Source organism: Bubalus kerabau, chromosome 20 (assembly GCF_029407905.1).
Source record: "Bubalus kerabau isolate K-KA32 ecotype Philippines breed swamp buffalo chromosome 20, PCC_UOA_SB_1v2, whole genome shotgun sequence".
Classification (NCBI taxonomy): Eukaryota; Metazoa; Chordata; class Mammalia; order Artiodactyla; family Bovidae; genus Bubalus; species Bubalus kerabau.
The window spans coordinates 60110517-60129591 of record NC_073643.1 but is presented as its reverse complement, the minus strand read 5'-3'; the positions used below and the strand labels follow the sequence as shown (position 1 = coordinate 60129591).

At 58.6% G+C, this 19075-nt stretch overlaps 1 protein-coding gene across 4 annotated transcripts in view; it reads left to right on the top strand.

Annotated features, from left to right (window-relative positions):
• The window catches only part of FBLN2 (fibulin 2), an 89553-nt gene that overhangs the window by 38051 nt on the left and 32427 nt on the right, over positions 1 to 19075 (top strand). For all 4 annotated transcript variants that reach the window (XM_055557396.1, XM_055557399.1, XM_055557397.1 and 1 more), the window contains exon 2: positions 4661 to 5949. In XM_055557396.1, coding sequence (XP_055413371.1) covers positions 4661 to 5949 — 1289 coding nt within the window. The remainder of the gene's footprint in view (positions 1 to 4660; positions 5950 to 19075) is intronic.

Genomic DNA, 19075 nt, shown 5'->3' with positions numbered 1-19075 from the left:
CCTCTCATGGTGTTCTCCTGTGTTTTTTCGTGTTCTCTTATGGTGTTCTCCCATGTGCGCTCATCGTTTCTCCCGTGTTCACTCATCGTGTTCTCTCATGGTGTTCTCCTGTGTTATCTCGTGTTCTCTCATGGCGTTCTGTGTTTTTTCATGTTCTCTCACGGTGTTCTCCCATGTTCTCTCATCATTTCTCCCATGTTCTCTCATCGTTTCCCCCATGTTCGCTCATCGTTTCTCCCGTGTTCACTCATCGTGTTCTCTCATGGTGTTCTCCTGTGTTATCTTGTGTTCTCTCATGGTGTTCTGTGTTTTTTCATGTTCTCTCACTGTGTTCTCCCATGTTCTCTCATCGTTTCTCCCATGTTCGCTCATCATTTCTCCCGTGTTCACTCATCGTGTTCTCTCATGGTGTCCTCCCGTGTTCTCCCGTGTTCTCTCATCATTTCTCCCGTGTTCGCTCATCGTTTCTCCCGTGTTCTCGCATGATGTTCTCTCATGTTCTCTCACGGTGTTCTCCCGTGTTCTCTCATCATGTCTCCCATGTTCGCTCATCGTGTCTCCCGTGTTCTCTCATGGTGTTCTCTTGTGTTCTCCCGTGTTCTCTCATGGTGTTTTCCTGTGTTTTTTTTGTGTTCTCTCACGGTGTTCTCCTGTGTTCTCTCATTGTTTCTCCCATGTTCGCTCATCATTTCTCCCGTGTTCACTCATCGTGTTCTCTCATGTTCTCCCGTGTTCTCTCATGGTGTTCTTTTGTGTTCTCTCATGGTGTTCTCCTGTGTCCTTGCGTGTTCTCTCATGGTGTTCTCCCATGTTCTCTCATCAATTCTCCCGTGTTCTCTCATCGTTTCTCCCGTGTTCTCTCATGGTGTTCTCCTGTGTTCTCTCATGTTCTCTCATGATGTTCTCCTGTGTTCTCTCGTGTTCTCTCACGGTGTTCTCCCGTGTTCTCTCATCGTTTCTCCAGTGTTCGCTCATTGTGTCTCCCGTGTTCTCTCATGGTGTTCTCCTGTGTTCTCTCATGTTCTCTCATGGTGTTCTCCTGTGTTCTCTCATCGTTTCTCCAGTGTTCGCTCATTGTGTCTCCCGTGTTCTCTCATGGTGTTCTCCTGTGTTCTCTCGTGTTCTCTCACGGTGTTCTCCCGTGTTCTCTCATCGTTTCTCCAGTGTTCGCTCATTGTGTCTCCCGTGTTCTCTCATGGTGTTCTCCTGTGTTCTCTCATGTTCTCTCATGATGTTCTCCTGTGTTCTCTCATGGTGTTCTCCTGTGTCCTTGCGTGTTCTCTCATGGTGTTCTCCCATGTTCTCTCATCAATTCTCCCGTGTTCTCTCATCGTTTCTCCCGTGTTCTCTCATGGTGTTCTCCTGTGTTCTCTCATGTTCTCTCATGATGTTCTCCTGTATTCTCTCGTGTTCTCTCATGGTGTTCGCCTGTGTCCTTTCGTGTTCTCTCATGGTGTTCTCCCATGTTCTCTCATCAATTCTCCCGTGTTCTCTCATCGTTTCTCCCGTGTTCTCTCATGGTGTTCTCCCATGTTCTCTTGTGTTCTCTCATGGTGTTCTCCTGTGTTCTCTCATGATGTTCTCCTGTGTTCTCTTGTGTTCTCTCATGGTGTTCTCCTATGTCCTTTCGTGTTCTCTCATGGTGTTCTCCTGTGTTCTCTCATCGTTTCTCCAGTGTTCGCTCATTGTGTCTCCCGTGTTCTCTCATGGTGTTCTCCTGTGTTCTCTCGTGTTCTCTCACGGTGTTCTCCCGTGTTCTCTCATCGTTTCTCCAGTGTTCGCTCATTGTGTCTCCCGTGTTCTCTCATGGTGTTCTCCTGTGTTCTCTCATGTTCTCTCATGATGTTCTCCTGTGTTCTCTCATGGTGTTCTCCTGTGTCCTTGCGTGTTCTCTCATGGTGTTCTCCCATGTTCTCTCATCAATTCTCCCGTGTTCTCTCATCGTTTCTCCCGTGTTCTCTCATGGTGTTCTCCTGTGTTCTCTCATGTTCTCTCATGATGTTCTCCTGTATTCTCTCGTGTTCTCTCATGGTGTTCGCCTGTGTCCTTTCGTGTTCTCTCATGGTGTTCTCCCATGTTCTCTCATCAATTCTCCCGTGTTCTCTCATCGTTTCTCCCGTGTTCTCTCATGGTGTTCTCCCATGTTCTCTTGTGTTCTCTCATGGTGTTCTCCTGTGTTCTCTCATGATGTTCTCCTGTGTTCTCTTGTGTTCTCTCATGGTGTTCTCCTATGTCCTTTCGTGTTCTCTCATGGTGTTCTCCCATGTTCTCTCATCAATTCTCCCATGTTCTCTCATCGTTTCTCCCGTGTTCTCTCATGGTGTTCTTCCATGTTCTCTTGTGTTCTCTCATGATGTTCTCCTGTGTTCTCTCGTGTTCTCTCATGATGTTCTCCTGTGTTCTCTCACGGTGTTCTCTTGTGTTCTCTCACGGTGTTATCCTGTGTTCTCTCATCGTTTCTCCAGTGTTCGCTCATCGTGTCTCCCGTGTTCTCTCATGGTGTTCTCCTGTGTTCTTCCGTGTTCTCTCATGATGTTCTCCTGTGTTCTCTCATGGTGTTCTCCTGTGTCCTTTCGTGTTCTCTCACAGTGTTCTCTCGCTGTGTTCTCTCTCCTCCACCCTCCTCTGTTCGCTCATTATGTTTTCCATGTTCTCTCATGGTGTTCTCCTGTGTTCTCCCATGTTCTCTCATAGTGTTCTCCTGTGTCCTTTCATGTTCTCTCATGGTGTTCTCTTGTGTTCTCTCATAGTGTTCTCCTGTGTTCTCCCATCGTTTCTCCCATGTTCGCTCATCGTGTTCTCTCATGTTGTTCTCCCGTGTTCTCTCATGGTGTTTTCCTGTGTCCTTTCGTGTTCTCTCATGGTGTTCTCCCATGTTCTCTCATCGTTTCTCTCATAGTGTTCTCTCATCGTTTCTCCTGTGTTCTTTCATGGTGTTCTCCCGTGTTCTCTCATCGTTTCTTCCACGTTCTCTCGTTTCTCCCGTGTTCTCTCATCGTGTTCTCCTGTGTTCTTTTGTGTTCTCCCACATTCTTTCATTGTGTTCTCCCCAGCTCAGCCAGGAGGCGGGCAGCTTAAAGGCTGTTTCCTCTTTCTCTCTGTTACAAATGTAGTAAAGTGAAGTCCCTATCCTTATATTTCTTGGGTGTGAAATTTACAAACTTAAAGTACTAGCGATGTGGCTTCAATGTGTTCGTTTCTAGGTCAGAGAACTTTAGCAGTGACTGACAGCACAGCCCCGGGGCGGGGAGTGGGTGGAGGGGGACCCCTTGTCATGCGGCCCCGGGCGGGGCAGGCCTGCCCCTGAGTCACGGCAGGTCCCAGGGCCGTGGGACCAGTGACTTTTGTCAGGATGGAGGTGACGGGATGAGTGAGGCCCTGTGAGAAGGTGACATTCGAGGAGCTTGTAGAGGAGGCTGAGGAGGGGCTGCGGGGGTCACGTGAGGGCCCTGGAGGGCAGGTCGGGGCAGCTCCCACAGGGAATCCAGGCTGCTCCTTGCTGGCCGGGAAGCCGTGGGGTCAGCTGCTCTCAGAGCACACTGGCTTTGCAGAGAAAGAGATGGGGGGAGGGAGGCAGCAGGCGGCTTCCAGGGTACTGGTAGGGGGAGGGGAGTGTGCGGCTAGAGCGGGGCAGGGCTGTGGTGATGGAGGGGTTGGGCAGGGGTGGGTGGAGGGGGGCGGGCAGGGGCGGGTGGGTGGAGAGGGGCGGGCAGGGGCGGGTGGGTGGAGGGGGCGGGCAGAGGTGGGTGGAGGAGGGCAGGCAGAGGCGGGGAGCTGTTCACAGGGCCCCATGAGTAGATGGCATTGGTGTGTGTGTGCGTGCACATGTGTGTGTGTGTGTGTGTGTGCAGGACAGTGTACGTGCAAGGCTAATTCTGCGAACGGCAGTAACATTTGCTGAGGAGGTTGGCAGAAGGCTGCCCTGCAGCTAAGCTTGCAGTCATGGGGGGGTCTGTTGGGGGTTGTTCCTGAGCTCTGGGACCTGAGGGCTGCAGTGGTGGGGGGCTTGGTTTCTGCGTGAGACCTGGGAGGGCCTGGTTCCCGCCCCGTGTCCACCTGGCCGTGTCCTTCGGCTGGCTGCCCCGGGCCTGTGGGCGTGTGGCTGGGGTTCAACCTGGATTTCGGTGGGGAGATAAACTGGGCGCTGCCGTGTGCACGTGCCTGGGACCATGTGTGCAAGACCACCCGTCGTGTCCCGGCACACGGGTGAGGCTTGGTGACACGGTGTTCATAAGTGCCTGGAGGACTGTGGTGGGGCCTCTGCCTGGCCGTCACCCGCGTGCCCGCGGCCGTGTGCCCGGTGAACATGTGTGACATGCGTGTGTGTGTGTGTGGGTGTGTGTGTGTGCCTGCGGGCCTGGGGGCAGAGGGTCCCACTCGGGGACGTGTCAGGAGGCGGGTGAGGGCGGGGGTCGCGGCCCTGAGCTGGGTGCTGGCGACCCTGTACATCACCCAGGTGAGAATCGAGGTGACCTGTCTGTGCAGTGTCTGAGCAGGTGGGAGTGTGTGTGCGGGGATGTGGGGCGAGTTCCGTGTGTGAACGGAGGCGGTGAGGCTGTCCAGCCGTGCCCCCATGTGCTGGCGTGTGTGCCGGGTGTGCACGCGAGTCCCCCCACCCCCACCATGCGGTGCTGACCCCTGTCCTTTCCGATTCCCCCAGGGCCTCGCGGGAGAGGACGGTCCGTCTGGAGGCTGCACGTGGCTCGCTGCGGGGCATGGCACGGCTCGGGGAGCCCGTGGGAGCCTGGCTGGCCCTGGCCCTGGCCCTGGCCCTGAGTCCCGGCGGTGCGGCAGCCCCAGGGCAGGACTGCACGGGCGTCGAGTGCCCACCGCTGGAGAACTGCATTGAGGACGCGCTGGAGCCGGGGGCCTGCTGCGCCACGTGCGTGCAGCGGGGCTGTGCCTGCGAGGGATACCAGTACTACGACTGCCTGCAGGGCGGCTTCATGCGCGGCCGCGTGCCCGCCGGCCAGTCCTACTTTGTGGACTTCGGCAGCACCGAGTGCTCCTGCCCGCCGGGCGGCGGCAAGATCAGCTGCCAGTTCATGCCCTGCCCGGAGCTGCCGCCCAACTGCATCGAGGCCGTGGTGGCAGCCGACAGCTGCCCACAGTGCGGCCAGGTGGGCTGCGTCCACTCCGGCCGCAAGTACGCCGCCGGCCACACCGTCCGCCTGGCGCCCTGCCGGGCCTGCCACTGCCCCGACGCGGGCGGCGAGCTCATCTGCTACCCACTGCCCGACTGCCACGGAGACGCTGCCCCCGGGAATGCCTCAGACGCCGAGGAGGGGGACCCCGAGCGGCACTACGAGGACCCCTACAGCTACGACCAGGAGGTGGCCGAGGCGGAGGCCCTGGCGGGCGAGCTCCAGGCAGGCGCTGGGGGCCCGGCCGCTCTGGGAGGCGGGGGTCAGCCACCTTCGGCCCTCCAGGCCACTCTCTGGCCGGCCGCCCTCCCCAGGCCCACGGCAGCCGCCGCCCTGGGTCCCCCGGCCCCCATGCAGGCCAAAGCCAGGAGAGTGACGGACGATGGTCAGGAAGACAGGGAGGCGCCAGCCATGCAGAAGCAGCTGGCCGCAGGCGGCCCCCGGGGGCTGGACGGACGGCCCACGGCAGGCCCTATGCCGGCTCACCCTGTCCCGGAGGAGGGGGCCGAGGCCAGGGCTGGGGTGGAAGAGAACCTCATCCCCGATGTGCAGGCCACGCACCACAGCGCCGGGCCCCCTCCCACGTTCAGCATGCCCAACATCCTCCTGACTGAGACCACGCAGGGCCCCCCCGAGGCCCCCACCGAGCCCAGTGCCCATGCCACCTTGACCACACTTCAGCAGGAGACGGGCCGTGCCCCACCTACCCAGGAGGTGCCCCAGCAGCCGGCTGGGCCCCGGTCCCGGCTGGAGGAGGAGGAGGACCCCAACTCCGTGCACTCTGTCCCGAGAGGTGGCCTGGAAGGTAAGACTCTTCCCTGGCTCCTCCCGGGATGCTCGGCCAGTGGAGGGCGTCCTTGGGTCTTGGTGCCGGCGCAGGTCTGTGCTCAGCTGGAGAGGGGTTGGGGGGTCTGTGGCCGAGCCCCACCCCTCTGAGGGAGCCCTGGGAACCTGTTGTCTGGAGACCTCTCTCCACGGCAGGGAGTCCACGTCCTGTCCAGTCCTGGGTCGTTCGCTCTGAAAACCTTCACTGGGCATCAGCTGTGGGCAGGCCCTGCAGGACCCTAGGGAGGCAGTGTGGGCCCGGCTGGCCCTGGTCCACGGGCTGTGAGCGGGCCACCCCTGGGCGGGGTCCAGGAGGGTTTCCTGGGGACGGGGGACCCATCTGTCCAGAGCTGTGGCCCTTGGCGTGTGTCCACGGTGTGCTGAGGCTGAGACTGCAGGCCCCCGGCCCGACGGCTCCTTCCCTGCATCCTGCTCCCAGTGGACGGCACAGAACTCGCCCTCACTGAGTGCTCACCCCATCTGTGGCTCGATCCCCCACAAGCTGGCCGCTGGGCTCCTGATTTTCAGCTCACCAGGTCGAGAGTGGAAAGGCGTGGTTCGTGGAAGCGGGTCGCATGGCGGGAGGTGGCGAGTTGCCACCAGGGCAGCGGGCTTCTGGGGGCTCCTCCTCACCCAGGCCCCCGGGCCTGCAGGAGGCGGGGAGCATAATGAAGTCCACGTGTGCCCGAGCGGGCGGGCTCACAGGCCTGCCTCCCGAGTCTGTGCCTGCAGCCTCCGGGGTTTCCAAAATAGACATGGCCCCCCGCCCCCTCTGCTTGCTGCCAGAGGCCTCTGTGGCTGTGGGCCTTGGAATCCTGGAGGCTTGCTTTGTTCTCGGGCTCCCCAGGTTTTTTCTTTGCCTGGGCTTTCTCAGATGGTCTTTGGGGTGTGGCTGCCGCTGCAGTTGGCCAGAGAGTAGGGGCCGTGACTCAATGCCCCTCATCCCATCCGAGGGTTGTCTTGGCAGGGGCCCAGTGGAGGGCGCAGACGGGACGGGCTGGGTTTCTCGGTGCTCCTCTGGGGAGGGAGGTGTGGATGGTGAGGGGCGGGTGGGGTGAGTGTCAGTGGGACCCAGGAGTTTGGCCCTGGCCGCATGAACAAGGACTGACGGCCGCCCATCACCCCATCCATCTAGCCGCCGCCTCCTCCTCACCCTGACCCCTGACCCCTCTCCCTGACCCCTGACCCCTACCAGTTCTGCCAGCCTGTAACTCAGGTGGGCACCACTTTGTGCCTCGTTCTCTCCATCTATAAGCACAGGGAAGGCCCTGCGTCGGGGGTGGGGTAGGGTTCTGAGCGTTAAATGAACTAACTCATTCAAGCTCGGGGAGGGGCTCAGCACTGCTGAGTAACTGAAAACGCTGGCCGTGATTATTCACCCTCTGTTACTTGGTCTGCCCACTCAGTTTCTACAACAGACGAGTACGGAACAGTCTCTCTGCACCAGGGCTCGTGCTGGTGAAACTGGGTGGGCACAGCCTCTGCCCTTCGTGGTCTGGTGGGGGCAGAGGGCGTGCGTGGATGGGCACACGGAATTATTCGTGGTGGCCACCATGCACACGGCGTGGGGAGGCGGGTGGGGGAGGCCTGGTGGGTGGGGGTCAGGGGTCCGATGGCACATCGCTGGGGCAGCCAGGGCCTCGGCGCCCTCTGGCTGCTGTTGCAGGGGGTGGCTGGGGGAATCCCGAGGGAAGGAGGGCCCTTGGGTGAAACTGGGGAGCTGGTAGCTTAGTCCTGCTTGCCCTTGGGACCTGCTGAGAGGTGGGTCACGGGGTGGAAATGCCCCTTGGCCACTCCGCCGTGGCAGCCCGGGCCTGGAGAAGGTGGTTGCCAGCCATCGCCCCAGGCCCGGCTCGGGCAGGGTTCCGAGCTTTGCCAGGGTTCCCGGCTGCCTCTGGGCATGTCCAGATGGAACCTGATGGAAGCCACATGCCTGACTCCCCCGCGGGGAGAGGGGCTCTGACGTCTCCTGTCACTGGGGGGCTCCTACTGCTGGGCTGGCAGGATGGAGGGACCCAGGGACCACCCCACCCCGCCCCCCCGAGCACAAGGGAGGGAACCTGGGGCCAGGGTGGCCCAGCTAGAGGCAACCCCCTCCCCAGAAAAGGACCCCAGGGAAACCTGCGGGCCCCGGGACCCTGTGGGAGGAGGAGCCCCCCCGCCCCCGTTGGGACTTTACACCCCCGGATTCTGCTGGGCAGGGCTGTTTGAGTGGCTCGACGTCCAGTTAATAGAGAAGCTTTGACATTGAGATAGCTGGATGCAAACTGCAGACCCCGTATCACGCTCAAGGCCTGTGCCTGCACCGTCGTAAGCCCTCTGGGATCAGAGGCCCTTTCAATTGTCACGGCCGCCCCCTCAGTACATGGTGGAAGAATCGGGGCTGCTTCCCCACCAACACACACGCAGGAAGTGGTGAGCCCACCTCACCCCCCATTTCTCCACGTCTTCAACCCAACAATCACTTACGGTGCCCAGGCTGCCCGGGGGCTGTGATGCATGCCAGATGTTCCCCAAAACCCAGTGTGGCCTTGTCGCTGGGACTGTATAGTTCAGTGGAAGAGAAAACCCCTGCGTCGTGGGAGCGCAGTGGATGTGCTCTGCGGGCCTGTCCAGGGGAGCTGACGTCCCCTGGAGAGGGAGGGCTTCCTGGAGGAAGGGCTGTTTGAGCAGGAGGAGCTGTTGACCAGGTGGCAGTGGGGAGCAGAGAGTGCGTCTGGCAGAGGCCACAGCAGGTACAGAGGCCCTGCAGGTGGGGGGGAGGTTGGGTTGGGATGAGGCTGTGTGGCTGGGGCGAGAAGAGGCCTGGGAGGGGCAGGAACTGGGCCCAGGGCAGCAGTGTTACCCTCAGCATGAAGACTGGGGCCTTTCCCCAGGGGCAGGGGGCGCCCCTGCCGGTGTGAGGCAGGAGCTGGTACAGTCTTACTTGGGTCATGGAACGCTTCCTCCGGGTGCAGGGAGCAGAACGTGGGTGGGGCCTTCAGCGTCTGGGGTTCTCCAGGGTCCCCCAGAGTCCCCGGGTTGTGGGTCTAGGCAGCAGAGAGACCCGCCCAACCTCTGCCTGGTCCCTGGACGATCACCGCAGACCGTCCCCTCCGCTGTCCTCTCCAGTCTGGGCGTGTGGGAGATTTAAACTCGCACTGGGTCTGAGAGGTCCCCGAGCACAGCCAGGGGACCTGAGGGAGCCAGGCTGGAAACCTGGACAGCTGAGCCCACGTCCTGTGCGAGGGCGCCTGGCTCCCAGAGCGGCCTGGAGAGGGGGCGTCCCCCCGCCCCCCATGCCGAGCTCATAGGCAGGCCAGGTGGCCCCGCCCCGCCCACAGCCGCTGGGAGCAGACCTGGGACCCAGGCCTCCCCCGGCCCCTGCCCATCCACGCTGAGTCCCCGGACGAAGCTCAGCCTCACTCCTCGTGTGACCTGAGGCCTGGGATGCCACCTTTCTGAGCCCCAGGCTCCTTGCTGACCCCGCACAGCTGGGGCCGGCCCTGCTCTGTCTTGTTTTGTTCAGTCACTCAGTCGTGTCTGACCCTTTGTGATCCCTTGGACTGCCGCACACCAGGCTTCCCTGTCCTTCACCATCTCCCGGAGTTTGCTCAAACTCCTGTCTGTTGAGTCAACGACGCCACCAGCTGTCTCATCCCCTGTCTGCTGTTGGGCTGAGGGTGCACGCCAGTATCACGGGTTAGTGTTTTTCTGAAAAGCACCTTCGTAAGCCCTCGAATTTTGTTGCAATGTTTAGAAGACGTAACATGAACATGAGCTTCCTGGCTTTTGTGAAGTCGGCAGCTGTGGGCCTGCCAGGCCCATGTGTCCTGGGGCAGCTGCCGGGGGATCTGAGAAGGGGCTGCCTGCCCGTCGGGGTGCAGGGGGGGAGCTGGACTGTCCTGGGCTGGTTCCCCTTGGTTTCATCACTGGCCCGGCCCCGGTTGGCAGCTGGGTGGTGGATGGGTCCTCTGCAGGGAGTGCCTGTCGGGGCACTGAGATGTCCTGTGTGGTGACCTTGGGAGGGTCCTTCTATTCCATGGAAGAGGAACTGGGATTCCGAGAGTGGAGGGGATGGGGAGGTGCTTTTCTAGAGGTCATAGTAGAGCTGAGCAGGGGGCCCTCGTCTTCCAGGCAAGGGGTGGGCTCACAGCTCCCATGGGGCACCAGGGGCAGGAAGGGGTCCCCAGCTTTGGCTGCCCCCAGAGCCTATGGCACTTGGAGGAAAAGGGCGCATTTCACAGCAGCTCCCCATAGTGAAGGTCTGGGCTGAGGGGGGTTTCTTGGCTTTAGAAAAACAAGTTTCCTTCCTTCCTGCCTCCCTCCCTCCCTTCCTTCCTAGACAGCTTTATGAGACATTGTTCGTGCACCACTAAGTCCTCCCATTTAAAGAGTACAATTCAGTAGGTTTTGTCAGGGTCATGAAAACATCATCAGAATCGAATTCTAGAACACTCTGATCACCCCAGAAAGAAACCCCATGCCAGTAGCAGCCACCTCCGGCTTCCTCTTCCCAGCCCCCAGCAGACTCGGGTCTAGTCGCCGTCCCTATGGATTGCGTGTGCTGGACATTCCTGGACATGGAATCACAGAGTACGTGGCCTTTGGGGACTATCCCCAGTTAGTTACTCAGCGTGACTCTTTGGAGTTTCCTTGTGTTGCAGCATGAATCAGGGCTGCATTCCTTCTCATGGCGGGCATTCCAGCGTGTGGATGGGCCACGTCTTTGTTCATATGCCAGGTGATGAAGTTGGCACCTTTCAGCTACTGTGAGTGCCACTGCTCTTAGTATTCATTACCTGTCTTTGAGTGGACGTGTTTTCATATCTTTGGGGAATGTACCATTGTTGGGTCATCTGGTAACTCTGTGTAACTGTCAGATGAAGCACCGAACTGTTAACCCACAGCGGCTGCCCCACTATCTTTGCCAGCACTTGTTATTGTCTGTATTTTTTAAAAAATATGTATTTAGTTTTCCGTTTTTTGGCTGTGCTGGGTTTTAGTTGTAGCCTATGGGACCTGGTTCCCCAACCGGGAATTGAACCCCAGCCCCCTGCGTTGGGAGCCCAGAGTCTTAACCACTGGACCACCAGGCAGGCAGTCCCTGTGTGCCTTTTTGAATGTGATGTGTTGAAGTGTTAGGTGATACCTCGCTGCGGGTTTCACTGGTGGTTCCCTGAAGGCTAGTGACGCTGAGCTCCTTTGCTCGAGTTGAGACCGCCCTGAACACGCACGTCCGCATTCGTTAGCCATCGCAGCGATGCCATCATCGCTGACACGTGGCTTCTGGAAGGTTCCACCGCCTACTCGCAGGAGAAGGGGCAGGCACGAAGGGGGCCGCCAGTGTTGTTCGGAGAGTAACCTTGACCCCGTGGGTCCCTGGCTTGGTCTCAGGGACCGCAGGGCGGGGGAGCACGCCCGGGAAGCACAGGCTCCCACGAGTGTTGGGTGTGTGCACCAGCTTTCACAGATACAGCGTCGTGCGTGCACCTGTGTGTCCTCTGCGCTCCTCCATGGGCAGCCCACCCTGGGGCTCTCCCTGTCGGCACGTGGGGAGGAGCTCTGCCCCCTGCACGCCCCCGCGGTTGCTCACTGTCCCTGCTGGCGGATGCTCGGTTGCCTCCATTGCCGCAGTGAACATCTTCCCGTCCTGGCAGGAAGTTGCCGGGTCCGTGTCCACCTGGGTTTCTGTCTTTTCTCTTGGTGAGATGTTTAGCCAATATAATCAGGAGACCTTCTGAGAAGTGTGCACGCGTGCGTGCTCCCAGTCACCCAGTTGTGTCCAGCTCTGCCACTGCTGCTCCAGGGCATCTTCCTGACCCAGGGATTGAAACTGTGTCCCTTGTGTCCCTGTGTCCCCTGCCTTGGCAGGCGGGTTCTTCTCACCGCGCCCCCTGGGCAGCCTCAGAAGCTTGCAGCTCAGTGAGATATCTCAGAGGTGAACGCTTGCGTGTGCAGCACCCAGATCATGAGGCATCATCCCGAGATGAGCAGGCTCCCCTCGTCTGTGCCTGTCCCCAGAACTGCTGCCCTGACTGCAAACAGCTCTGGGAGTTTTGTGAACGGGGCCGTGTAGTCCGCAGCAGCAGCAGCAGCAGCAGCAGCCTGCTCTCTGGGGTGGCGACTTGCGCTCAGCACAGCACTTCATGTCCGCATGTTGTGGGTGGCGCGGTTGGTCCTTTTTGTGGTTGAGAGCTGCTCCATGGTGAGGACAGACCCCGGTTGGTGGTTCCTTCTCCTGAAGGGCTGTGGGCTTGTTTCCTGTCTGGACCCTTCAGAGGAGGGCTGCTGTGTGCATGCCACTCCATGTTTTGATGACTGCCTGCACGCTTTTCTCCAGGGAGGCGCCAGCTGGCTGCCATGGGCTCTGCTGGAGACCACGGGGTGTGTCCTTCTAACCGGTGCCTGCCAGCTCCCCTCCACTGATGGTACCAGACGGTACTCACACCTGCCGTGTACAAGAATGACTGTTTCCCTAGGTTACTGAGTCAGCAAATATATATGAGAGCCTCCTGCATGATTCTAGGTGCCAGAGAGACAGCTGAGATCAAAACTGAATGAAGTTGGCACTCCTCACGGGCCTTCCACCCTGTGGGAGGGGGTGCCCACAGCCAGCCGTGAGAACACGTCAGATCTGTGTCAGACGCTGAAGAGCGCCAAGGAGAGTGCTGAGCAGGGCTGCGAGATGCTCGCGCCTCGGCCAGAGGGACGTGTCCCCAGGACCGTTGGTGTGTGCGTGCGCTCCTCTCTCCCCTGCTTTGGCCAAGGGCCCCCCGGGAGGTCTGCCAGCCCTGCGTGGGGTGCGGGGTGATCTCTCTGCCGTCTCGCCAAACCGGTGACAGTCCTTCCTGCGGGGCACGCGCCTCAGTCACGGCATGAATGAACGCGTGGTCTGCTGCCGACGCGGAACCTCTGTGGTACACTGTATGCATTTCTTCCCGATTCCAAGACCACGGGTCTGCAAGGCTCGCTGCCCCAGGCTGGGAGTGGCCCCTGGGAGGGGCTGCTTTGGGAGTGGTTGTTTCAGGACGGCCCCCACCAGGGCAGCTGCCTCCGCCCCACACGCTCGTTTCCATCGTGGAAACAGGGCTCCCAGGGAAAGGTGAGATGCGCACGGGGACTCTCGGACCGGGCTCGGAACCGGCTCAGCCACTGCTTTCTCCACGTCTGCTGCCCACCAGGCAGGACGCCGGCCTGGGGTCGAGGGTCCCTCTTGATGGACATTACAGGGGGTTTGGGAAAGAAAGGAAGCACAGTGGGTGGTCGTTGCAGTGAATCTGCCCCAGGCTGGTGCTCTGGGAACCTCATCTCAGCCCCCAAACAGCCTTCCAGCGAGTCCCCTCCCACCAGGGGACACAGCCCATGGCCCAGCAGCGAGCAGTAGTGGGCCAGCCGTGGATCCAGGTCCTTCTGACCCTTGGGGGTCCCTGGCCTGGTCCCCAAGGCTGAAGCTGCCCTTCCCCGTGCTGGCTGTGTGACCTCAGGCACATTGCTTCACTGCCCCGGGCCTCGGTTTTCTTGTCTGTACAGTGGGCTTCCTGAGGGCTCCCTGCTAGGGTGTGTTCTCAGCTGGCAGGAAGCTGGCGCCACGTGCTGGGGTCTGCTGCGTAGCAAGGCTGCCCTCACGCCGGTGTCCCGGGCGCTCCACTGGAGGGCAGCCCCTCTGAGCTCCAGGCTGCTTCCCATTCACCCACCAACTGGCTCTTCTGAGGCCCAGCCAAGCCCCCTGGGCCTCCTGTGCTGTGAACCTTCCAGAGCCTGGGTGCCCCATGACCTGCAGCTCAGAGGTGGGGGCGGTGGGCTACCCGGGGGGAGTGTCAGCCCCGTCGTCCTCCAGCGCCTCCTGCAGGCGGGGCTGGGGTTGTACAGCCTCGGGCCCCTGGTCCTCCAGCGTCTGGGGCCTCCAGGAGGAGCTTCTGTCCGGCCGAGGTCAGCTGTGCGTGGACCGGGTGTCTACCAGGCCCTCCCTGCCTGCTCCGGGATCTCCACGCAGGGAAGTTGGACGTGGGACTGACTTGTGCTGGTCATGAGCCAGCTTGGTCCTCCGAGGGTGAGTCCCTGGGCGCGAGCCCTGCCTCTGAGTCTCTGGCTGTGTGACGTCAGGCGATGAATGCACCCTCTCTGAGCCTCAGTGTCAGCATCGGTGAGACGGAAGGGTAAGCTCTCCCCGCCAGGGATTACTGACCGGTGGAGAGGGGACCACCGCCTGCTCAGAGCAGCTGCTGTGGCCTGAGCTCCATTCTATCCCTGCCCCGGGGCCCAGGACTCTGGGCGGTGGGCTGCAGGTTTGTTTCTGCTTAAGTAAACAGATGTGGCCTTTTCTGGGGCCAAGAGGTGTCCCTCTGGTGAAGAGGCAAAGGGGCCGGGCCTCGTAGGATTGGCTGGGGGCGTTCAGCAGCTTACTGCCTGCCCCTCCAGCCCCCCAGATGTGTAGAGATTTCCCCCCACTCCCCGCCAGGCTGGCCCCTGCCCTGCACCTTCATTCTGGCACCTGCCCACGGACTCAGCCCCCATCCTGGGGGGTCCTGCCTTCGGCGGCACAGCCTGGCCGTGGGCTGACATCCCAGAAACAGGGAGGGTCTCCTCCTTCAGCCTCTGTCGGGCTGTGTACTCATCCCGTGGCAGGCGCTGTGGTCCTCCCTGGACACGTATCGATTAGGGTGTTACCGCCTGGGACACCCATAGCGTGGGGGGGCCGTCATCCCCACCTCACAGCCGAGGTGCCTGAGGGACAGAGGTGATGTCCACGTGCAGGGTCACTGAGGACGGTGAAGCGGATGTTTGCCGACCGACCGCCGATGGTGCCTCCTGGGGTTCGTCCAGCTGCCTGGCCCGGGGAGAGGGGTGGTTCTCCCCGATGGTCAGAAAATCGAGGCTCCAGGTCCCCAGCTCCAGCGTTACTGCAGAATGAGAGGGGACGAGGCGGCATGACCTGTCACTTTAGATTTTCCAAAAGATGCCTCGGATCTGGAATTTTGAATCAAGTCTGCAGATTTGTAAATGTATATCAAGGCCCCAGCAAAGTGTGCAGTGGGCATCAGCTTGCTGCCATGGTTTAGACTCACAGAGCGCCAGCTGCCCCTAATTATACGTCTGGGACACAGAGGCCGACGGGGGGGCTGGCAGACTTCACAGCGAGCTCAGAGGGTGGGGTCCCCAAAGCTTCAGCTCCTGGCCCAGCAGAATCCAAGTCCAGAAAACAGGCTCTAGGCTCCTGGAGAGGGTGACCGAGGGGGCTGCAGAATGAGCGCACTGCAGTGGGGGCGGTCACCCCCGGCCTGGAGGGGGGCTGTGACCTTAGGCCTAGGCGGCTGTGCCCAAGCGGGGACCCAGCTCTGTCCATGGTGAGCAGGCCAGGCGGTGGATCAGGGTCAGCTGGACGCCACCTCCCAGCCGGGGAGCGGTGTGTGCTTCCTGAGACAGGCGGCCCCAGCTCGGTGCGCCAGGGTGGCTCGCGGGCCCATGCTGGAGGGAGGCATGGGGGGCAGACGCCGACTGCCGGGTGGAGGAGCTGTGAGAGTCAGAGCGGAGGTCTGGGCCATGGAGACCTGCTTAGAGAGGGGAGAGGCCGGCCTGTTTCTTTCCTGCCAAGTTGGCCCCACCTGGTCAGGTGGATGGCCTCGGGGGTAGGGGCTGGTCGCTCAGGGAAAGTCTCGTGATTCCTTGTGCATCACCGCCTGGCCCCCAAATCCTGGATCCCGGAACAGAGAGGCTGAGGGTGTTGTCTGTGGTGGCTCAGCCCGGGGGAGGCAGAGCAGGGTTCCGGCTTCCCAGCTCTGCACCCAGTGACGTCCAGTTTAGGGTCCTCAGTGGGGGTGGGGGTGTTACCCATCTCTTCACGGTCCCTTCACTTTGAATATTCGCCAGACACTGCAGACTGCGGGGGACGGGGACAAAGGATGGAGATATTTGCGGGTGGGGTGGGGAAGAGATCTGGCCAAGATCTAGGTTGGGTAGGCCACGTGTGTGGGTTACGAGAAACGGAAAGTTGCTGGGCGGGGTCGCTGGGAATTTGGTTCCAGAAGGACCCCAGACTGGCCCAGTGGCATCCCCCTTGGGAACACTGGAAACCTTGCAACCCCAGACCCTTGCCCAGTATGCACCCCCCCACCACCCCACCCCACTGCCTCATCTGATGATGGACTCAGGGTGCCCGCTGCCCCTTCCCCAGCCAGGACTTTTCATGTCGCCTCTGCTGATGCTCTGCTTCCTGTTTGCATCTCATCTCAGAACAGAAAAAAAAAACTTGTCCAGTTTTTTTATGTGATTTTTTTTTTTAATGTTTTTGACGAGTCAGTTTTATTAAGATGGGAATTGAAGTTATATTTACATTTCTCTTAGAATAAATACTGGCTCTGGAAAACCCAAATTGCCTTATAGATAAACATCTTCTCATTAAACTGTGTGCATGTACAATGAACTGGTAATTAAACTATCTGGAAAGAACAGGAAAATAGAATGATGTCGTTTACAAGATTCGTCTGTAAAACGAAAAGCTATCCCAAGAACTGGAATGCCATCAGACTCTAGTTTGAGCCAAAGCATCGTCTGGGGTAGCGGCCGTTTCTGAAGCTTGTAACGAACAAGAGCGAGTTCACAGTTCTTTCTAAGGAGAACAGAATCCGTGTCAGATGTCTTGGTTTTTCTGCAGTGTGAGTTACACTGCAAGGCTGTACTGGGGTACGGGGGTCTGCAGAAGCCTCTAGAAGCACAGCAAGGGAGTGAGCCCACATCTGGGGCCACCAGGAGCCTCGGCAGGGGCTGGGCTGGCCGGTGGCCGAGGTGAGCCTGGGTGGAGGGAGGGACAGGTCTCCTTCCAGATGAAGGCCACTGTCATGGGCATCCAGCCTCGGTCATGTGCCCTGCGTCAGAAAGATGCTTGCAGTGGTGTGCTTCTAGACTCCTCTCGCAGTGACTCGTTCATTCTTAGGGCGTGAGCTGTCCACTGCAACGTCCAAGTGCTTGGGTCTCTTTGTTCCTTCCCTGTTTCTGGGAAAGTTATCTTCTCAGAAAACAAGGCTGGTCCCGTTCCGTTTGTCAGCGTTTGCCTGCAGGTTCCATCTGCCCAGTGGCCCTTTCTGGGGTGGCATCCGCTAACCATGGTGCCCGGGCCCCACACACCTCTTGAACAGAGCAGAGCCTGTCAGGAGTCTCTGCATGGCCCCGATCAGGGTAGCCTGCTTTTGTATAAGCAGCTTTTCTCTTTTCCCGTGGTGTCGGCTTCTCATTGATAGTGAGGGTACCAACAGCCCTAGCTCTTTCAAATGCCCACGACAGACCCACGCCCCTACTCCCTGGGAGGCTGGGAGGGTAGGACTTGTGCTGGTCATGCGACCACCCCCTACCACCTTCCAGAGCTTCCCAGGACTGGCTGGAAGCCTGGCACAGCCCATCCACATCAACAAAGCCCACCATAGAGCCTGCAAGTAACTGCGGCTCTGCCAGCCACGGCAACCAGCGTCTCAAGTACCACCTGCTACGCCAGCGCCCACCAGGTAGCTGGGACAGACCCTCGAAGCGGCTTGGGCTCGGGAAAGAAATCTCAGACCCGTAATTGTCCAGGGCTTGTTCTTTCTCTCTGGTTTCAGTTACCGTGTGCACATGCGCGTGTGATGGACCCGGTTCAGTCTGGCACAGTATGTTGCAACAGAAATAAAGACACCTCTGGACACACTGCTACGTGCTGTGGTCCTCCACCTAACAGTTGTAGCGCCCTCCTGCCGCGTACATACTTCTCCGCCAGTCCCCGGAGTGCTGCCTCCAGTCCCTTTTGTAAAGGAGTATCTAATCAGGGACGATGAGATCTTTTCTGGTTCGTGTTGTTTTATTTCTTGAATTGCCTTCTTTCTGAAAGCTTTTATTAAAAAATACCATGGAGGCTCTGGAGCATCTTTTCATCTAGATTAATTTAATAGTACTCCCTTAAAACTTTTTTATGTCTTACTAGATAGTTTTATAAAGTATTATGTCTGTAAAGCACAGGGATCTTCATAAAAAAAGCTCAGTAGGTTCCAGGCAGCTCCACCCAGATCAAGACACAGAACATCTCGAGAGGGCCAGACTCTTGCTGGTGTCCCTTCTCGGCCGGTTCTGCTCTCCCTCCCCCCGCCCCACCCCCACCATGGAAGCCACAAGGCTGACTTATCGCTATCAATGACTCCTGCCTGTTCTTGAATTTATTCTGTGTAACGGGAACCATATGATACGGTTTCGCTTGCATTTAACTTCTTGAGCTCTGGACCGTGTGTTTGAGAGTCATCCAGACTACTGCGTGTAGCAGTAATTCATTTTAAAATGCTGCTCTTTATTGCTCCGTCGTAGGGATAAATCATAGTTTATTGATCTGTCGCGGTGTGGATGGAGGTTCGGGCTGTTTCTGGTGAGTGAGTGCCGTGGCTGTGGACATTCTGTGTGTTTCCGAAGGGTGTCCACCCAGCAGAGGAATTGCTGCATCCGAGCTGTGGCCGACCCTGCCAGTTTTCCAGAGTCTCACCCGTTTCTGTCCCCACCAGCCGTGAGCAAGACTCCAGCTGTCCCCCCGTCTTTGCCGACACTGGATGCAGTCTGTCTGTTTCATCATCGCCAACCTGGTGGCCGTGTAGCGGGATCTCATGGTGGCTTTAATTTGCATTCCCTTGCATCTGATGACGTTGAGCACATTTTCATATTACTGTTGAACAGTTGTTCTTTATCCGTTTCTAAATTAGGTTTCTTTGTCTTGCCAGTGCCTAGGAATTCTTGAGATGTTCTGGGGATACATCTTCAGCTGGGTCACAAATGCCTCATCTCATTCTCTGACTTTTCTTTCCACTCTCATGATGACATTTTCTGATCAGCACATTGCAGACGCTGTCTTCTGAGGAATGAAGACTTCTCAGTTTAGTGAAATACACTTTATTGACCTTTACTTTTATGGTAATGTATTTTTTGCCCTTTTCAAGAAATCTTTGTCTACCCTGGAGTCATGAAAATATTTTCCTTTGTGACATTCTAGATCTTTTAACTTATTTCACCTTCCACATCAGATCTCCTTTGTTTCTCTGGGTGAAGTGAGTAGGAGTCAAAATTCCTTCCTTTTTCTGTACAAAAGCTTTTAGGTTTAATCAGGTCCCACTTGTTTATTT